Source organism: Selaginella moellendorffii, unplaced genomic scaffold (assembly GCF_000143415.4).
Source record: "Selaginella moellendorffii unplaced genomic scaffold, v1.0 SELMOscaffold_4, whole genome shotgun sequence".
In the NCBI taxonomy this organism is placed as follows: Eukaryota; Viridiplantae; Streptophyta; class Lycopodiopsida; order Selaginellales; family Selaginellaceae; genus Selaginella; species Selaginella moellendorffii.
In genome coordinates, this window is record NW_003314265.1 from 871,075 (window position 1) to 892,052 (window position 20,978).

A 20,978-nucleotide genomic window follows, 5' to 3' on the forward strand; every position below is an offset into this window, starting at 1 on the left:
GAAGAGCGCGAGGGCGGCGGCGGGGCGGTGGTGGCGCGTGTAGGCGGCGATCATGGCGGTCCACATTGTGACGCTGGTGACGCGGCGGGAGAGCTTGTCGAAGATCTCGCGCGCCTCGCCCAGGCAGCCGCATTTGAGATACATGTGGAGGAGATTGATGCGGAGGTGGATGTGCTGCTCCAGGCGCGCGTGGAGGATGAGGCGGTGGATCTTCTTACCGGTAGCGCCGTCGCGGGCGGCGGTGCACGCCTGGAGGAGCCGCCCATACTCGGCGGCGCTGGCGGGGCGCGTTGGCAGCGGCAGCGGCGGCGCAGCTGGCGCTGGTGGTAGTTGCTGGCGATGCCGGTGCTCCAATTGGCGCCCGAGCTCTGGATTTTGGAGCTGTGGAGAGGAGGAAAGGAGCATCACAGAACATTAGGGTTCTTGGAATGATTTGATACCGAGAATATTCCAAGTATGAACATAGAATTTTTCCAGTGACACTAAAGAATACTTTTCTTCTACGAGAAGAGAAGCTCAAACTCGTTTAGCCGGAGGTTTTGCTTGTCCGTCCGAATGCATCCCGCGACATCCAGTCCAGCCTTGCCCGTCTTGGAGCCTCTGGAAATCATCCATTAGAGATCGTGATTCTTCCTGCCTTGTTCTACTCACCGGTTCTCTCCATCCGGTGATAGAGCCGAGCTCCCGAAATTTCTACTCCGGAAGAGCTTTAGAATGTTGGCTTCCACGGAGTTCTCAACGTAGAGCCTGCGAGGAGATTAGATTTCTAATGACTCGTGGATATGGCAAAATACCTTTTGATTACAACGGGGCGTTCTTGGCCCATCCGCCAGCACCGCCCCACAGCCTGCTCTTCGAGCTGAAGCAACGAAAACGCTGGATGCGTGAGCGAGGCAGCGAAGGAATGAAAACTCTTACCGCTGGATTGAGGCATGGTTCTAGCTGCAAGCAGCAAGGAAACGTTAGTTGGGTCATCCAAAGAACATCGAATGCTCGTACCATGTAAACGTGAGAAGCGGCCGTGAGTGTTATGCCCACGGCACCGGTTCGTATCGACAACAAGAAGACGGTGGTAGGAGACTCCTGTTTCCATTAAGTCAGTTCCAATTCCTTGTCGTAACAATCCAAACCTTTTGAAAAGCTTCGATGGCTTGTGCTCGCTTCTTCATTGGCATGTCCCCACTGATGAACCTATAGTTGATTCCTTGCTTCTTGAACTGACACTTGAGCCACGCGACTGTTTGCATGAACTGGCTGAAGATCAACACCTGCAATAGTACCACCGGGTAACCAAGGTTCTCTAGTTTGAGTTAAATTCACCTTGGCGCCACTGTTGTCGGCTCTAATCGCAGCCAGATCCGCAAGCAGCGTCCTCAACTTGGACTCCATCCGGACACCTTTCACAGGGGCGGGTTCTTCTTCGCCACCTTCTCCTCCAGCAGCTCCAAATGGAGGGATATCCGTGGCAGGCGAAGAAACAGTAGCTGCATTCCTCAGGTTGTTCACGGATATGGGAGTGGAGCATGTTGGACAAGGTTGGATCCCTACACCAAGAACCGAGATCACGCACTCCGAGCAGAACCTGTTAGAGAAGAGCTATAAAGATAAGTTTTTTTCATGATTCAAACATACCAGTGACCGCATGGTGTTTTAGTGGGGTACTCCATCAATTCCGAGCAAATCCCACACTCTCCAATGCCATGCGTCTCCGGCAGCGATCCTATGCTAGGATTAACGAAAGCACCAGCCGCCTCCTTTTTCTCCATGGGAACAAGCTCTTCATTGGACACAAAGCCTCCGCTACAGAGCCTGTCACGAGGAGAAGTTCTTAGTAAACAACACCAGACATGGTTTCAAGCTTTAAAGTCTCACCTTCGAAGCGGTAGCAGGAGCGACATTATCTGTAGGATGTTCTTGCTCACGACTGTCGGGCCCCAACATCGAAATTGCTCGAACTTTGTGATCACCTTCTGGTACACCGCATCGTAGACAGCCCGCTCCTCGGGAGTGAACGTGACAGGGAGATCCTGCTCCGTTTTGGGCGGTAGCATCAGCAGCTCCCTCCCGTTGAACTTCTGCTGCTTGGTGTGCCTCACCATAATCTGATTATGAAGGAAAGATGGCAGGGGTTTGGGTGTCGTTAATGGAAGATGTTGGTGTTGGTTCCTTTGTTATATGATAAATCCCGTCTTCAGAACTCAACCGTTAAAGAATCTTGTACCTTGTTTAGCGTCCACAACAATGCGGTCTGGTCGTCGTTCTTACAGTGCCGCTCGTACGGACGCCCGATCTTTTTCCTAAAAACGTTCTTATTGTCAAGAGGTTCCAGCTTCAAGAACAAGAACTACGAAACATAAAATCAGTAAATTCAGTAACGCATGTAACTGCACGAATGTAGCTGCTTACTTGGCCATACAAATCGTATATGCTGGTGTTGATCGGTGTTCCTGTACAGCACCAGCGGCGGTTCGCTTTCAGCCTAGTGCAGGCGCGGGAGTGCAATGGAGCTGGATCTTTCACCTTGTTAGACAAAGAGAAGGAAAACGAAAAAGAAAGAAAACAAAAACGAAGATGAGAAAGCCTGTATAGTTGTAAGAACTACAAGACTTACTGTGTGTGATTCATCTAGGACGACTCTCCACCAATCCACGCTGAGAAGAGGACAGAATTGTTCCGCAAAATCTGAGCCATGCCGCGTTGCCTGCGTTGCTTTACTGAAGTCGCTTCCCAGTGTTGCATACGTCGTGATTACCTGAGAAATGTAAAACAACAAAGCTCATCAACAAACTCTTTCTCAAGATCATACATACAAGATCAAACTTCGCAAGTTTCTTAGGATCACGAATCCTTTTCGAACCATGGTACATGTAAATGCTGCGATTGCATGCCGGATCCAATTTGCTTTTCACCTCGTTCGCCCATTGTCCAACAATCGAAACCGGACAAACCACTGGAGAAGAAAAAAGCAACACAAAATAAAATACAAGAAAGCTACACGAGACGAATGATCTGACATGGAAGTCACCTAAAGTTCCTCGCGATGTTAGAGGTGTGTCACACCGATCAGCAGGGCAAGGATTTGCAAGAATGAGCGCTAAAATCTGTCAAACTAAATCAAATGTTACTCCGGAAAAAAAAAAGAAAAAAAAAACGATGCTAGTACCTCGATAGTTTTGCCAAGCCCCATCTCCTCGCAAAGAAACCCCCCACGGATCTCCCCTTCCTTGAAGTCCATTAGGTGGGCGAGCGATGACGAGTACATCAACTGGCTTCCATCTTGTGGGCAATGGAGCTCTTGATAGTTGACGCTCAAAAGCCCGCCTTCTCGCTGCTCCGCGTCGAGCATGAACTGCAAAGATTGGAGCTGGTAGGGGCGCAGCGGCACCGTCAATCCGCTGGGCTGCTCCGCCTCGCAGTAGACGTTGTTCTCCAGGTCGCGGAGGAGCCCCGAGAAGGACATCCAGTCGGTGCTGGATCGCCCCCACTGCCGCATCTCCTCCACCTCGGCCAAGCTCTGCTGCAAGTAAAGATCCCCCGGGAACATCCTCTGGAGCGTTTCGTTGAGGACGAGCGGCTCCTCGCCGCGTTCTTTCTTCAAGAACACTTTGACCTCCACCCTGTCGCTCAGCTCCGTGGCGATGGTCGCCATTTGCCCCTGCGCTTCGTTGAGCCTGGATCGGGCCATGGTGGATCAAGAGGAGGGGAGGGAAAAAGAAGAAAATCCAAGGCGCGAGAGATCCTTACGCGAGCTCGTCGAGCAGCGCCTTGTGCTGGCCCCGGATGAGATCCAGCGGGTTGTGATCGCCGCCGCCGCCGCCATCGACATCGAAGCCCGGGAGCTGGAATTCTTTGCCCTCGCCCTCGTCGATTGGCACGCAAATAGCCCCAAATTCAAACCACCTGTTCTTCGCGCCCGCGCCATAAAAGAAAATATTTCCAGCCATCAGCTCAAATGCGATGATCCATCGCAAGAACTTACACTGGATCGCTGGACGGATCCTTGCGCGGCTTGCCGCCGCCACAGCCCACCGCCCCGCCGCCTCCGCCGCCGCCGATCGACGAGGGCGAGAATGGCGGCACATCGCAGAAGAGGAAGTGGCTGTCATCGGCGGTGGCGGCGCCCACGAAATCGAGATCGCTGCTAAAGAGGCTGCTGTCGAGCGTGTCGTAGTGGATCCGTGGCTTCTTCTCGGGGAAGAAGATGAAATCATCGGAAGCTGGAGAAGAAGCCATGGATAGAATATACCCTCCTCCGTGCGCAGTCTTTTATACAGTAACGAATACAAAGTATATACAATGAGTAATACAGATCCGGTCCGATCCGCGAAATCCGATATCCCGTTAACAAACTCTCGCATCTCGCCACATGGCGCAGTTACTGTCCGGAGCTCAACTGAAGTAATATCCCCGAATCTTTTCGTCGCATGGGTTTCCAATACTCGCAACTTACCATATCATATCATAGATTGATTGATCAGTGAAGACCATTATAGGAATTTTTGCTTCATTCGATCAGAGCTAGAAAGGAGTTACAAAGCTTATTTCTCTCTGCCTGGCGTGATGTTACCAACATTTCTCGTTTTCACTCTCATGATCTGGTAGAAATCTTGCCAATCTCCATTTCTTCCTTGGTTTTTTCTTGGATCTTCTACTTTGGGCCAACGCTGGCAGTCGCGACTTGGACATCAAACGTCTTGGGCTTGTGAGGCTCCGGCGGCGGCACTTTGGGCACGGTGACGGTGAGGAGACCGTCCTGGCACGACGCGGACACAGCCTCGAGATTGGCATTGGCCGGGAGATTGAACTTCCTCATGAACTTCCCTACTGCTCGCTCCACTCTCACGTACTTGACGTCCACATTGGGCCCGTCCTCGCGCTTGCGCTCGCCGCTGATCTTGAGGATGCTGTCATTCTCGATTTGGACCTATGATTGATGATCACCGCAATGAACCAACCAGGAAAACCGATGAAAATCCATTTTTTTCCTGGAGAGTACTAACCTTGATGTCGCTGTTCTTGAGGCCTGGAACGTCCGCCACGAAGACGTAGCACGCGGGGAGCTCTTTCACATCCACCGAAGTGTTGGCCATGGAAAGCTCGGGGCCAATCCCAGAGATGTTGCTAGCGCCCGATCCGGAGCTGACGTTGTTCACCTCCTCCTCCTCCGGGATGGTGGAGTAGAGATCCGCGTAGTCGGTGTCGACGTAGCGGTTGTAGTCCAGGAAGCAATTGTGGACGTAGTGGAAGTGCTCGCCAGGCGAGAGCGACCGCGACCGCGATTTGCTGCGCTCCCGATCGACGAGCACGCCGGTGCCCTGGTAGATGCTGCGCTTGCGGTTGTCGGCTGTCCAATTGGTGCGCTTGGTCGCGAGCTCCCTGCGAGCTGCGTTCTGCCGGGCCTCGCGCGACTGCTGTGGCGTGACGCGCTTGAACTCGTCGAGCGACTCCGTGGTGTGGTGAGGGCGAGATCGCTACCTGTGAGCGCCGATGGCGTCAATGCGGCGTTTTGCGCCATGGATCAACAGTCGCGCCCTCCCGCGCCCCCCGCCACGACCCTCAAAGCCCTACCTTGGTCTAGAACCCTAAGATCCAAAGTGGCGGGAAATCTCAAAAATCTAACTCATTGGATTGGCGGGAATTTGGAAAATTTAAATTAGACTTCCAAGGCCACAGCAACGGGAGACTCTTCGAGAGGTTGCTTCATAACAAAGCAACGCTGTGGTGCAGTTGCCAGTTTCTTGGATGGAATCGAACACGCGACGTGACGCGTTGCCCAAGTGCGGTCCTACGTCAGCGCTCCATTATAAATCACCCGCCACCATCTTTTTGAACTCGGTTAATTCCAGCCGCACACGTGGTATAGCTGGAGCTTATCTGACGGTGGCAGTGAATTGAAAGCACTCGGAGCGATTGTTTTATCTTTCCATATTCCTTCTTCCATCGCTCCTAAAGCGCGCTCTAGGGGCGATAGGGTTTCTCTCTAGGGCCCCGGGGCTAGGCACTGTTTGATCGTCATTCTCGTCCCAGGTGAGATCATTGCTCCTCTGACCTTGGCGGAGGATTCTTAGGTGGCTTGTGTTGATCAGAATGCAGAAGAGCACGGACGGTCGCCTGGGGGCTGCGCGACGGCGCTGGAGATCCTTCTTCGTCGGGAGGAGTGATCCTGAGATAGATTTCATGGAGGTGGAGGTAGAGGCGGGGGGCAAATTGCCCTGGATTGGCAAAAATGAGAATGCCAAGGAAGATAGCACAGGGAGCCCCAGCAAACACACTCACGGGCGGTCCCGGAGATCGTTTGTGCAGGGAATTAGTCAAAGGAGGATCCGTGCAAAATGGCTTCCTTCCAATGATCAGGTAATCATAGAACTTTGATGTTGTGAGATCTGACGTGACTGAGTCACAGGAGAGCCGGGGTTTTGGAGAGATTTCTTATGAACAATCTCGAGCGGCTGCAGAGAAACTCCGAGAGGAGAACTTGAAGAAGCAATTGCTTAACGCTGTTGAGAAGGGGGATTGTCCACTCGTCAAATCTTTATCCTTGAATGGTGCTTCATTGGAGGTATTTTCGTGATTTGTTTGCTCTAACTAGTGAGAACAAACATAGTGGACAAATGCTGAAGGAATGACTCCACTCATGGTTTCGTGCACCCGAGAAGATCTCTTCAGCATGGCACTGACGCTAATAAAATTGGGATGCCTTCCAACAAGTTAAGTTTTCCTTGCTTGTGTGATGTTAGTTGATTCTTCGAAATCTGAAAGGTTCCGCGGGAAGATACGCTTTGCACCATGCTGCAAGTTCTGGGCTTATCAACACAGTGGCCTTGCTACTTTCTTGCGGAGGTCTAACGTAAATTAGTTATAATGCTTGCTGAACTTTCTAACTAGTCTTCCTTTCTTCCTTCATTTTCTTTCTTTGCAGCCGATTCTCTGGTGGCGAACGATGAAGGTCAAACCCCTCTCGACATAGCTAGAGAAAAGAAACATATAGCAGTGGTACGAATAATAGAGGTATGTTTCACGCTTTGCTTTCAAATCAATTGCACAAGTCTGGTTTCAGGATTGGGTTTGCTACTTCGGAGGATATTTGCGTGAGCTTTACAACTCCAAAAGCAGCAAGAAGCTTGTCTCCAAAAAAGTGTAAGCACTCAGCCAAGGAAGATTGTTTTTTGGTCTCTGACATTACATTGAAAACAGCTGGGCCGTCGTATTGCCGACATGCTCGACAGAAAATGGAGCTCCAGCAAGGAACGAGCTTGCGTTGTATGCTTCAAGAAAGGTAATGGTCTTGTAGCAGATCTAAACAATTCTACAGAGGAAATGCTGTGGCAGGGAAATTCGCCAACAAGAGTGGTCTGGCTAGGAAGCTTTACCAGTGAAATACGAGAACCAAACATGGATGCGGCTGATCCTCATCTGGTTATTTTGGACAAAGTTACCAGTAAGCGATAGTTAACGTATGGTTTTATGTTTGTATCCCTTGTTTCAACAGAGCAAGAGCTTCGATTTCGAGCGGAGATGAGAGGAGATAAAGATCAAGTTAAGAGATTGCATGTAGCTTGCACACAGGTAATCATTCCAAGTCAGAAAAAAAAACCGAAAGAACAGCTAAAAAAATCTGTGATGCCTTTATTTTTCAGGGTGGTGAAGCGCAAATGTCTGTGTATCACAACATAGCTGGAGTTCGTTCAGCTGATGATATCTCTCTTGAGATTGCCATGGAAACATCCATCCAAACAGCATTGCAAGAGGGAATGCCACTCTCGAAAATGGTTTCCTTGGATCTCAAAAAGAAGAAAATGGTTTTGTAAAAAACTCTTGATCAAATTAATAATGAACAAATTATACCAAACAAAATTTATAAATACAAAGAATATCTCTATTACACTTCAACTAATCAAAGACATATGATATAGTTATACTAAAATGTCTTTGATATCTCAAGAAATATATATTTAGAGATTTAGACAATTCAAAGTTTCATCAATTTAAAACAATAAAAGACATTAGAAAAAATTAATTGTGAGTGCATGGAATATGGAAAGGGAATATAGAAATGTGCATATCAATTAGCCCAAAAACCCTAGCTTATATACAGGAGCGAGTGGTCCGGATTGAAACCAATCCGACGGCTACCAAAATCCACTACGTTAATATTAGTATACGGCATCATAGCCGTACACTTGGCCCTCACATCATCCCCTCCTCTTGGAATAATGGAAGGCCGTCAGGGTTCTCTTGTAGATGGGCCGGGATCTGGAGGAACGTCAGGAGGAAGCATTGGTGGATCTGTAGACGGTATTAACTGCTTCTGATCCCTTTGTATGAAGCGTTTTAACCGCTGCACATGCACAATCTCCGGAGGATCGGCCCGCTGAATGTTATGCCGAACCTCATAAACTTGTGGTCCAACTTGCCGCAACACCCGATACGGTCCTTTCCACTGCGCAAGGAGCCCCTTAGATAAACCACGTACCGTAAGATGGGGAAAACGGACTAACACCAAATCATCCACTTTGTACTCCGCAGGTGGACGATGATGGGAATTGTAGCGCCGTTGTTGTCCCACTTGTATGCGGCCTAAGTGTTCAGCAGACTTTGCTTGGACAAGTGGAAGAATGCTTGTCAAATATTGATCCCATGACCTAGCATCAGGAGCTCGTGGCAATCGCGAAGGTAAACCCAGCTCTGTTGGTAATATTGGATCATGACCATATAGAAGTTTATATGGTGAAGCACCAACAGAACTCTGCACCCCTGTGACATAGGCATACCGAAGAGACGGCAAATAACCATCCCAATCCGAATGTTGAAAGTTCACATACTTCGCAATCATCCCTTTGAATGTCCGAACGAGCCGTTCCACCAGACCGTCTGATTGTGGATGATAAGCACTTGTAAAAGTGTGGCGTATCCCCAACCGAGATGTCAAAACATGAAATACCTCAGCCATAAATGCAGGACCATTATCCGAAAGAATCCTCTCTGGACAAGAATGCTGGAACACCACTCGATTGAGGAGGAAGTATCCAACATCAGTTGCAGAGGCACTAGCAAGAGCACCAACTTCCACCCAACGAGTCAAGTAGTCAGAAGCAATAATAACATACTCATTGCCAGCAGTCGATCGCGGAAAAGGTCCCATAAGATCAAACGCCACCAACTCAAACGGACGAGAAATTGCAATTGACTCCAATCGTCCTTCCGCAGCATAAGGGGGAGTATTACGAGCTTGGCACCAAACGCAGCTACGCACATACCGGATAATATCACGTCGCATCTCTGGCCAATAGAAAGATCTACGCAGCTTCTCGGTGACACGACGGTGTCCCATATGCCCACCTAGAATAGGAGAATCATGGTAGGCATGGAGAAACCGCGGAATAAACACCGAAGGCACCACCAGCTGTAAATGATCAGCAGGATCCGTCCCTACAAAATAAAGAAGGCCATTTTCAAGGCGATATTGAGAATGTAAATGCCCAAAATGCAAGTCATCAGCAAGTGATGCAGGATTCTCAAACCCATCTCGAAGCCTTCGAATCCACGGCTCAATCTTTTGAGCCTCGCGAACCTCATCAAGAGAAGGTAGATCTTGCTCTACGCCCTGTGGACACTGAACGTCAAGGACAACAACCGCTGACGGCATAGAATCCTCATCTAGAAAATCCACAGATGCTGGAACAATAGGTTCGTCAGAAACATGAGAAGTGAGTGGAGAAGGAAGAGAAGCTCGAGAAAGGGCATCAGCATTAGCCATAAAACTCCCTGGGCGATGAACAACATCGAAATCATATATCTGAAGCTTCAAAGCCCATCGAGCCGTACGACCAACCAGGTTCTTCCGCTTCAATAATGAAGTAACAGCAGCATGGTCAGCTTCAAGTAATGTCCGAGAACCATGTAGATATGCATGAAGTTTCTTGAAACCCCAGACTGCTGCTAAACACTCCTTCTCCGTCGTGGAGTAGTTCATCTCTGCTGGTTGTAATGTACGGCTTATGTATGCAATGGGATGGTGCTGACCAGGCACACTCGAGCTCTCTTGCATCAACACACCTCCAAGACCAATGTCAGAAGCATCCACGCGCAAAATAAAAGGTCGAGTGTAGTCAGGATATGCCAAAATCGGAGGAGTCGTCAATAGCTCTTTGAGATTCACGAACGCTCGCTCACAATCGGGAGACCAGATGAAAGATGACGTTGATGGCTTCAGCAACGTTCGCAATGGTGTAGTGCGATCGGAAAGATGATCCACAAAACGACCAAGATACTGCACCTTACCCAAAAAGCGCTGCACATCATTCACACACTTCGGAGTAGAGAACTTTAGAACAGCCACAAGTTTGTCAGGATCAACTTGCAAACCCTCACGAAAAATACGGTACCCAAGATAAGTTGTGTCCTTGGACCCAAATACGCAATTCGACCGCTTCAGCTTTAAACCAACGTCGCGTAGCCGATCCAACACTTTACAAACATCACGAACATGCTCCTTCCACGTCCCCTCCGAGTGGATCAAGACATCATCAATGAAGTCAGCCGTCACCTCCGGCATATCGCAAAGAACCTCGTCCATCATCCGCTGAAAAGTTGCTGGAGCATTGTTCAAACCAAACGGCATCACCAAAAACTCGTACAAACCAAATGGTGTACGAAAAGCAGTCTTAGGAATATCTTCTTCGGCCATCGGTACTTGCCAATACCCAGAAGCAAGATCTAGCTTGGTGAACCAACGACTTCGCCCCAGACGATCCAAGAGATTAACAGTGTGAGGAAGAGGGTACACGTCCGGGATCGTCACTTCATTTAACGGACGATAGTCGATGCAGAAACGAATACTCCCATCAGGCTTCGTCACAAGATGAGGTTCACATGCCCAAGGACTCCGCGACTTCCGAATAACACCCTTCTCCAACATCTCCTTGACGTTTGCACGTAAAATCTTGATCTCCTTGGGTGACCGACGATGAACAGGAACCTTGATTGGACGAACATCCCCGGTTGGAATGGGATGACGTGTGGCAATCTTGGCCCCAGACGATAGGTCAAATTCAAAGAGATCAGAATACTCCTTCATGAGCTGGTCAACAGCTGCAACACAAAGATCATCGGAGGGATCGGAAAAGGGAAGAGCAGAACAAGATGGAAACACAAGAGGAAATAGTGGGGGAACAAAAGTAATGGAAGCAGAGGTAGAAGTAGAGGGACGAAGAGGTACGGAAGTGAGAGGAATGGATGAAACATAAGGAAGTATGAGACAAGGGGGAGAAGCCTCAAAGTCACACTTGGCATGATTGTGCTGCAACCAATCCATACCAAGAATGAGGTCAAAAGCTTGACTTGGCACCACCCGCAACGACTGCAACTCAAGCTCGAGATTGCCCACACGCACAACCAGGTCTGCTTCATCTCGTGCACATGCATGTATACGGCCGTTGCCGTAAAGAATGAAAACTGGATCCGCCGCACGACGCAAGTGTAGACGACAACGTGTGGCAACAGGTCGAGCAATAGAAGATAAACTCGAACCTGTATCAACCAACACGGAGAGAAGAATAGGAGACCACTTGTTATAAAAATGAACTTGGAAAGTAAACACTGGATGAACCGGTGCCGAGTGAACCCCTTGATGATACTCCCGAAAGAAAGATGGAGGGGTCACTAACTTATTCGCGCAAAGTCCCTCCATTACTCGCGCGACTCCTCATTTCCCGAATGCACCTCGGGATCCAAACCTTCCACCGCAGCAGCACCAACGGGACGTTGCTGACGCCAAGGTCTCCACCCAGGAAATGGAGGTTGCCAATCCGGAAAGCGCCGACAACGCCAATAAGTATGACCAACTTCATCACACGCCCAGCAACGAACGTCACGACCACGACCACATCCTCGCCCTTGTCCTTGGACTCGAGTAGCAGCAGCATCAACCTCCATGGGAACAGGACCATCACTCATAGGAAGTGGAGCTGAAGGACGTGTAGCAAGAAGTGGATGAGGCGACATCTCATAACGTTGTGCCAAGCGAAGAGCATCGTCAAGAGTGGCAGGAGCAAGTGCATGCACAAGTCCGACAAGATCTTGACGAAGTGCTGGCCACAGCATTCCTAGCTTGATCCGCTCCGACATATTTGGCTCCGCACGAAGCAAAAGACTTCGGAAACGAACGCCAAATTGCATCACCGACTCAGATGGCCCTTGGCGAAGACGATGCAATTGTTGGAAGGCATCATCACAATCGTCGGCGTGTCCAAAAGCGCGTTTGAAGACGTCCGGAAGAACACTCCAATCGCCACGAGTAGTTGCGCTCAATCCATTGTACCACTGCAATGCCGTCCCTTGGAGACATGTGGGGAACTCACGCAAACGTCGAGCATCATCCCAAGAATGATATGTGGCAATCACCGTGAAGTGATCGAACCAATGGTATACATCATCCCCAAGATTCCCATGAAAGAACTCCGGCCGAACACGAGGATTGGCACCAAAAGTAGGAGGAGTTGTACCATGTGCCGTGAACGCCGCCATCAACTGAATTTGATTGTTCAATTGCAACCGCATAGCATCAAGCAATTGAACCAACTGCTGCTCTAGAGTCAAAGGAGGAGATTGCGGATCAGCCATGAAGATGAATGAAAAAGAAAGAGCAAAAGAAGAGAAATGATAAAAAGCTGGAAAGAAATGGTAGATCTAGATAATGCAAAAAGCTAGATCTAAACCAAAATCCTGAAAGGAAAGAACAAAAGAAAGGAAATGGAAAAAGCTAGATTTAGACAATGCAAAAGTTAGATCTAAACTGAAATCCCAAATCCAAGCACTCCCCAGGGACAATCAAAGGTGCCCCTCACCTCCACCAATGTGAGTGCATGGAATATGGAAAGGGAATACAGAAATGTGCATATCAATTAGCCCAAAAACCCTAGCTTATATACAGAAGCGAGTGGTCCGGATTGAAACCAATCCGACAGCTACCAAAATCCACTACGCTAATATTAGTATACGGCATCGTAGCCGTACACTTGGCCCTCACATAATGAATTTAGAAATATAAAATATAAGCATACAATTACAATGTTATATACTATTATTAATGTAGTGGGATTTTGATAGCCATCAGATTAATTTCAATACAGACCATTCATTTTTATTTTTTTATCTTCATAAAATTGAAATATACTCCTCCTTTATAATAACCTATTTTTTTTCTAACTCTAGAGTAGCAATTAGTGTAATTACTTAATGCTATATACCTATAGTTGACCAATCATAATAACAACATTCATGGTGTGTAGTATAGCTCTTCATGCTCTTACTAAAAATCCTCATGTTTTGCTAATTTTATTATGTGAGAATCTTAATGATGGTGTATTATTGATTCAATCACTTTATAGTGATTGCAACCTATCATTCTTATGATGATGCCTAGTGTCTGCATGAGTTTTCTAGATTTATTTAAGAGATTGCATTATAATGTTTGAGTGCAACCACTTATGCAAATTGGATCCTTCTCCGGACTTGTTTAAATATGTATTTGGACATATAAACAACTATAACAATGTTTTTTTAGCAATTGCATCGTCTTTGTTAAAAGCTGTTTGAATCAACCATACAATTTGGCGTTTGATTCTATAATCTTTTACTTCATGTAAAACCAAATATGTTAGAGTAGATTTAATGTTACTTTGGGTATCAAAAATTATCTGTCAACTAATCCTTTTGTATATTCTTCCCTTACTATCACAATGGTAGGAAGTTGACATTGTTAGTCCCTTTTTTAGTCTTCACCTAAGCTAATTGAGAAATTGGTTTTCATATATGCATTTGACCACATGAGCATAAGGATGGAATTCCTAATTCCTATTAATCAAGCATACTTGACCTGATTAAAGAAATGCATTTGTTAACTTGTATTTGCTAGTGTTGGGAACTCCTATAATATTGAGTATGGTCTCTCAAAGATTATCTTGAATACAATAATATTCATCCTGTGTCCAAATTCACAATCTAGTGTTATTCCATATTTAGTAAGTTTTGAGTTAGTCCTAGAGATTAACTCCTGGTTATACTATAAAATTTCACTCTATACATTAATAAGATTTAGTGGATTTTGACTTTAACTATAATAGATACAATTATATAATTGTTAAAACAAACAAGTTCAAAAATAATTTGCTGAGTTAATAGTAGGTAAATTATTATTTATTAATCCATTAGAAGTTTATAGTTATAGGTAATTTATCATAAATTGCTATGTGTTGCATGTAGCAATGCTTGGTTTATAATCTATAAACACAAGATTAATCTTATTGCATATCAACCTTTAGATGATAAAAAAATATAGTAGAAAGGGTTTAAGAAAGTTTATAAATTATAAGTATGTTTATAAACTATAAATACAAGATTAATCTAAATGACTAACAACTGTTGATAATATTAAAATTTATAAATTTAAAATATAAGACATAGTGAATGCTATCATATAAAAGCTACAATATATGTTCACTTATAATGTCATACTCACATATCATGAACACTACCTGAAAACAATAAATTTAATTTGATGCCTCAAAAAAAACACAATTAATGTCTAATTCAAGTTCTTAACAAGAATGCAAGTGTGAAGTTATTGATGTGCATGTAAAATTCACATCACTCTTTTGTGTTTCTAGGCATTAGGAGATTGAGTGCTTTTCTAAAGTTGGTGATCAAGATGGCCAGATCTTTCATCATATCTTTAGCTCAAGGCAACCAAGCCAAGTATTAGATAGCAACAACCTCTCATCATTTTGAAAATAACTGAAAGTGGTGGTGTGGTGGTTCTAGATTGATCTCATTGTTATAGCATTAGGCATGTTTAAATATTTTGTGAATAAAACTATAATTATAAGAAAGTATTATACACTCTATATATTAAACCAGTAATTCAGAATATCATTATGTAAACTGCATACCAAACTACTTAACAAATTATGAAATAAAATAGTTATATAAAATATATATTATTTTTACATTTTTTTAAAATCAAAACTCATATAAATTTTAAACATAAGTAAAAACAATAAAACTTATATAAAAACTACATCATATACCTTATGGTGGTCATAACCCTCCACTCCACATGAGACACAAAATCCCTAAGCCCCAAAGTGGAGCTGAAAGGGTGCCACGTGGTAGAGGCCAAGGCAAAAGCCAAATGAATATAACACATTTGGACTAAAAGCTCCAACTTGAAAAGTTGAGAGTGAAAGTGGAACTCCCAACGAAGGGCTCGAGTAATGAGCAGGAAGCGAGCAATGAGTGAGTCTTTAGAAAAGGGACACAAAAAGACTAACACATGACACATGGAGTCTAAGATAACCCGAAATAGAATCTGAGATGGATTTGAGATGAAGTTTGAGATGGACCTGAGATGGAGTTTGAGATAAAGTCTGAGATAGAACCGAGATGGAGTCTGAGATGTAGTCCAAGATGGAACTAAAACTGAGACCAAGACCAAGATTGAGATCGAGACTAAGACCAAGTCTAAATTTAAGACTGAGTCTGAGTCCGAATTCGAGCTCAAGTCCAAATCCAAATCCAAATACTAATAAAGGTTGTTGGGTGAAAGCCAAAAGTGATCTTCCCCTAAAGGGGGGGCTGCAAGGGGTTCCAAAAATATAGTAGGGAGAGTGTGGGGATTAAACTCCAATGGAACCAGTTTGGCTATGAAAGTCTAGTGTGGCATAAAAAGGCTATACCCACGTGTTGAGTGATGATATAACCATTGGGAAGTCCAAGGTTACCTTGAATACGGACAGATAAACAGAGTAGCTTGGTGAAGTGTTCAAGAGCCAACTTGAGTTCCGCCGGGAGATTAAATGGTTGATGCTCCCAATCCAAGTGTGGATGGTATTACTTACTTGGATACTTAACATGGCTCATCAAAACTTTGCTTTAAGACACCCAAAGGCAAATGGTGGGAAGAGTACCCATGAAGCTCGTGTAAAGCTACAATGTTTCGAAATGTCATTCTAAAGTCTTAAATTGTGGAAAAGAAAAGGAATAGTCCCGGCCATGGGATTAGACACGTGGAGCACTTGGACCAAGTGCAAAGGTTGAGTGGCATAAATACCATTCTCGAAGTTAGCAAGTCCCTAAGTCTAAAATAGGACTTATGGAAGTTAAGAGTGAGACTTTTCCATATGGTCGAAGTTGTGGTTAAGTGGCTAAAGTAAAATGGAAAAATTAATTACTTACACATGCTTCACAACTTTGAACTCAATCAAAGCCATGACTTCTCTTCATGTCTAATTGGGAGCACATATCTTCCTTCCTTGATATCAATTCAACAAGTTCCTCCTCATCCTCTTTTTCTTCTTCATACTTCTCCCTTAGATCTTGATTCAAATAGTGATTATCTTGAAAATTAGAATGTTTGAAACTAGAACTAGAAATAAAAACTCTCCCTCTAGAACTAAAACTAAAACTAAAAGTAGTGAGTGTGGTGCCAAGGACAGAGTCTCAATGAAGATCCAGATCAATGATCCACTTGTGGAAGCAATTGCCCAAGTGGATAGAATGGAGGTTTGTGCAGGCTAAGAGGATCTCAATGAGAGTGATGTGATTAGGAGGGATTCTGTCAACTTGTAGGGGTGTTGTAAGTGTATGAAGGTTGTGTACATTCTTACTATACTAGATGTGGGTAGGAATACTAGATGCTCTAAAGGGGAAAACTTTAAAGGGGAGAACTTACTATATGACTAGAGTGGCTTTCAGCCCAAGTTAAGGCATAGCTCTCTTTAGCATGGCTCTCATGAGCACTTCCCTCACCATGCAAAATTGCACTGCCACAGCCAAATCTAGTCCCACAATTGTGCTTAAATCCGCTGCATAGTTACTTAAGTTAAATTATGTTATGTATAGTTATGTAATATTCATGTGTGAAAGTAATTATATATAATCTTAAAGGTAAAAAAAATAATTCAAAAAATTCACATTTATTGTATATTATAATGTCCCATAAAGTATAAGTGTTTGCCAGAATTTTCGAGTATAATACTAACTTGAGTTTGCAGAATTCATAAATAAAAAATAATATTATAACAAATTTGTATTCACTTTTTCAAAAGGTATATAAATTTAAAACCTTACACACTCAATAAATATTTTAGAAAAATTTAAAATAAAGTTTTAAATCTAATTTGATTTTTCTATTAAATTTTTTTATATAGTTTCTAAATTAATATTTTTCATAATTTAAATTTAATTTCTTAGAGCACAAGAAAATTTTAAAATTTTATTTATATCAACATGAAACTCAAACAAGGTCATTAGTTTTGAAATGGTTGCATTTTAAATTTAAATTATTGCATTAAAAATACTTTTAAGGTTTTTTGTAATTAACAAGATAAATATAAAATATTATATGATAAAAATATTTAAAATTATTATTTTTATAAATTTATTCTCTAATAATTTAAAATCCTAAATTATATCATTAATAAGTTTTTAGTACTAAGTCTTTAATAATTAATTCAGTTTTTTATTAATAAAATAAGTGCATCCAGGTATATTTATAAAACTTGAGGAAGACCATGAAAATGCCACTAGCTCAAATAAATGGGAAATTGCAATTGTCTCCAAATGTCCTTTTGTAATATGAGGAGGAATATTACAAGTTTGACACTAAATGTAACTATGTATATATCAAATAATATCACATGATATCTCCAGCCAATGTGAGTGCATGGAATATGGAACGGGAATACAGAAATGTGCATATCAATTAGCCCAAAAACCCTAGCTTATATACAGGAGCGAGTGGTCCGGATTGAAACCAATCCGACGGCTACCAAAATCCCACTACGCTAATATTAGTATACGGCATCGTAGCCGTACACTTGGCCCTCACATCATCCCCTCCTCTCGGAATAATGGAAGGCTATCAGGGTTCTCTTGTAGATGGGCTAGGATCTGGAGGAATGTCAGGAGGAGGCATCGGCGGATTTGTAGACGGCATTAACTGCTCCTGATCCCTTTGTATGAAGCGTTTCAACCGCTGCACATGCACAATCTTTGGAGGATTGGCCTGCTGGACATCATGCCGAACCTCATAAACTTGTGGTCCAACTTGCCGCAACACCTGATATGGTCCTTTCCACTACGCAAGGAGCCCCTTAGATAAACCACGTACCGTAAGATGGGGAAAACGGACTAACACCAAATCATCCACTTTGTACTCTGCAGGTGGACAATGATGGGAGTTGTAGCACTGTTGTTGTCCCACTTGTACGCGACCTAAGTGTTCAGCAGACTCTGCTCGGACAAGTGGAAGAATGCTTGTCAAATATTGATCCCATGACCTAGCATCAGGAGCTCGTGGCAATCGCGAAGGTAAACCCAGCTCCGTTGGTAATATTGGATCATGACCATATAGAAGTTTATATGGTGAAACACCAACAGAACTCTGCACTCTTGTGACATAGGCATACTGAAGAGACGGCAAATAACCATCTTGTAAGCGACTAAATTTTCCATTCTACTTTAGTCACTTAACCACACCTCTGACCACTTGGAGGAGTCTCATTCACAACCTCCATAAGTCCAATCCAGGACTTGGGACTTGCTAGCCCCGAGAATGGCATCTATGCCACTCAACATTTGCACTTGGTCCAAGTGCTCCACGTGTCCGATCCCATGACCGACACTCAAAGGTACCATAGCAGCCCGTTACACTAAGGCCATGCCCAATCACCTTTGCCACACTGGTAGTCCAATACCACTTGCATCACCGTCTTGGTTCTCCAAGACTAGGCAAACCATTCGTGAGTGGTCATCTCAGATCCACTCCTTAGCATCCTTAGGATGCCCACCGACAAGGGGAATAGCCTTCCCTAATATCCCTCTGTCAGTCCCCACTAAGTCCCTTTCTGCCCCTGGCCGTGTTTGCCAACACTGCCACTGGATCAAGACCCACAGGCCCGACCACTAAGTCCCACGGTCCTCTGGGACTTCCTCACCACACGACTGTGTCCTTGGTCACTACCCCAGAGGACTGCTCCTCTTCCTTTCCACAGTCTGGGCCTTTGGGACAACATTTCGGAACACCGTGGCCTTATGCGAGCCACCTGGGTACTCTCCTCGCCTTCTGCCCTTGGGTGCTCTAGCCATGGGCTTAGAGCGGGTTTTGTTGAGCCACACCAGGTATCCAAGTAGGTAGTGCCACCCACACTTGGACTGGGAGCATCGGCCAGTCGATCTCCCGGGGGAACTAGAGTCGGCTCTTGAACACTTCACCCAGCTACCCCGCTTGTCAGTCTGTGTTCACTCTAGTCTTGGACTTCCCAGTGGGCAGCTCATCACCCAACACTGGGTCCGGCCTTCCTGGGCCAAACTAGCCTTTCCTGGCCAAACTAGCTCCACTGCAGTCCTCCCCCTACTATACTTTTGGAGCTCACCAAACCCCCCAGGGTCTGGGAGACGAACGCTTTGGGCTTTCACCCTCTCAGGCTCCGGACTCGGACTCGGACTCGGACTCGGACTCGGACTCGGATTCGGACTCGGACTCAGGCTCGGGCTCGGTCTCGGCCTCGGCCTCGGTCTCGGTCTCGGTCCCGATCTCGGTCTCGGTCTCGGTCTCGGTCTCGGTCCCGGTCTCGGTCTCGACTTCGGACTCCATCTCGGACTCCATCTCGGACTCCATCTTGGGTCCATCTCGGACTCCATCTCGGACTCCATCTCGGGTCCATCTCGGACTCCATTTCGGGTCCATCTCGGGTCCACCTCGGACTCCATCTCGGACTCCATCTCGGACTCCACTTCGGACTCCAACTCGGGTCCATCTCGGACTCCACTTCGGACTCCAACTCGGGTCCATCTCGGACTCCACTTCGGACTCCAACTCGGGTCCATCTCGGACTCCACTTCGGACTCCAACTCGGGTCCATCTCAGACTCCACTTCGGACTCCAACTCAAGTCCATCTCGGACACTCCCACGTGTCATGTGTTGGTCCTTTTGGGTCCCTTTTTGGAGCCTCGCCTTTTGCTCGCTTTGTGCTCGTTCCTCGAGCACTTCGTTGGGAGTTCCACTCCCGCTCTTTACTTTTCAAGTCGGAGCTTTTGGTCCAAACGTGTTACGCTCATTTGGCTCTCGCTTCGGCCACTACCATGTGGCGCCCTTCCGGCTCCACTTTGGGGCCTAGGGATTTTGTGTCTCACAACTCCACCACCCATAGACGAAGTTCGATGTCCTCATCGAACGGTGAACCATTTTATAAAGTAACACTCGCATGTGTTACCATTTCCATCCTTGGCGCGTAGCCAATATTTGTCAATGGTGTGACCTTGAAGGCTCACCATGCCTTCTCCATATTTGTCAATGGTTGGACATTGAAGGCTCACCATGCCTTTTGCATATCCTCTAAGGAGGGTAGTCTCTCCAACTTAGAGACTGATTGGACCACATATAGTGGTTCTCTCCTTTTATTGGTTTAGTTCTCGCTAAACCTCTTAGAGACCCTTCTCTAAGTTAATCCCACTACTCCTTCTCGAGTAGTCTCAATTTCCATCGATATAACCTTTGCACTTTGGAACTTTGAATTTTGACTTCTTGGAGTTAATTTCCTAGGTGTCTCCGACACCTTGCCTTGCACCTTTTTGTGCAACTCCACTTCCCATCCTAGGAAGTTCTCTACTCGAGGGCACCATCATCCTCTCTTCTATTTCGTGCCAAAGTTCCAGTTATCATACTTTGTGCTAGGGCTGTTCATGGCCCTATCATTTGGCTACCTTACCGCTCCCTCCCTTGGAGCTTCCACTTTTGCCAAATCGGAGCATTTCGAAATCCCTCCTTGGAAACACACTTCCTTTCCCGCAACTTGTTAACGTCCAACACATTAGTGTTCCTCGCCTAACTTTGTCACTTGGATTCCTTCCAAGGGATTCTACGGCCCTATCTTGGCCACTCATCTTTTGCTCCTATCCGTTGATTGTTGCACCAAGC

At 45.5% G+C, this 20,978-nt stretch overlaps 4 protein-coding genes across 4 annotated transcripts; 1 reads left to right on the forward strand and 3 right to left on the reverse strand.

Moving 5' to 3' along the window:
• Positions 1-414: 414 nt before the first annotated feature.
• Positions 415-4,233, reverse strand: LOC112344301 (DNA repair protein RAD5A-like). The gene is made up of 17 exons (XM_024668746.1): positions 3,980-4,233; positions 3,745-3,900; positions 3,164-3,671; positions 3,026-3,101; positions 2,811-2,950; positions 2,612-2,752; positions 2,407-2,520; positions 2,222-2,344; positions 1,873-2,102; positions 1,633-1,809; positions 1,321-1,582; positions 1,131-1,268; positions 1,000-1,083; positions 919-942; positions 795-859; positions 652-747; positions 415-600 (listed from the first exon to the last, which is right to left on the reverse strand). Exons 1-17 carry the CDS (start codon positions 4,231-4,233, stop codon positions 501-503), a joined length of 2,688 nt encoding a protein of 895 aa, XP_024524514.1. The 3' UTR covers positions 415-500.
• Positions 4,234-4,523: 290 nt separating this feature from the next.
• On the reverse strand, positions 4,524-5,450 carry LOC9654403 (17.3 kDa class II heat shock protein). The gene is made up of 2 exons (XM_002964348.2): positions 5,001-5,450; positions 4,524-4,924 (listed from the first exon to the last, which is right to left on the reverse strand). Exons 1-2 carry the CDS (start codon positions 5,088-5,090, stop codon positions 4,649-4,651), a joined length of 366 nt encoding a protein of 121 aa, XP_002964394.1. The 5' UTR covers positions 5,091-5,450; the 3' UTR covers positions 4,524-4,648.
• Positions 5,150-5,557, reverse strand: LOC112344444 (putative protein TPRXL). Its single transcript, XM_024669221.1, has one exon. It carries the CDS (start codon positions 5,513-5,515, stop codon positions 5,150-5,152), a length of 366 nt encoding a protein of 121 aa, XP_024524989.1. The 5' UTR covers positions 5,516-5,557.
• Positions 5,558-5,920: 363 nt separating this feature from the next.
• On the forward strand, positions 5,921-7,882 carry LOC9654404 (probable E3 ubiquitin-protein ligase XBOS34). Its single transcript, XM_002963975.2, has 11 exons — positions 5,921-6,027; positions 6,087-6,354; positions 6,404-6,559; positions 6,605-6,707; positions 6,760-6,840; positions 6,920-7,008; positions 7,058-7,137; positions 7,195-7,276; positions 7,330-7,438; positions 7,490-7,566; positions 7,638-7,882. Exons 2-11 carry the CDS (start codon positions 6,088-6,090, stop codon positions 7,806-7,808), a joined length of 1,215 nt encoding a protein of 404 aa, XP_002964021.1. The 5' UTR covers positions 5,921-6,027; position 6,087; the 3' UTR covers positions 7,809-7,882.
• The last annotated feature ends 13,096 nt before the right edge of the window (positions 7,883-20,978 follow it).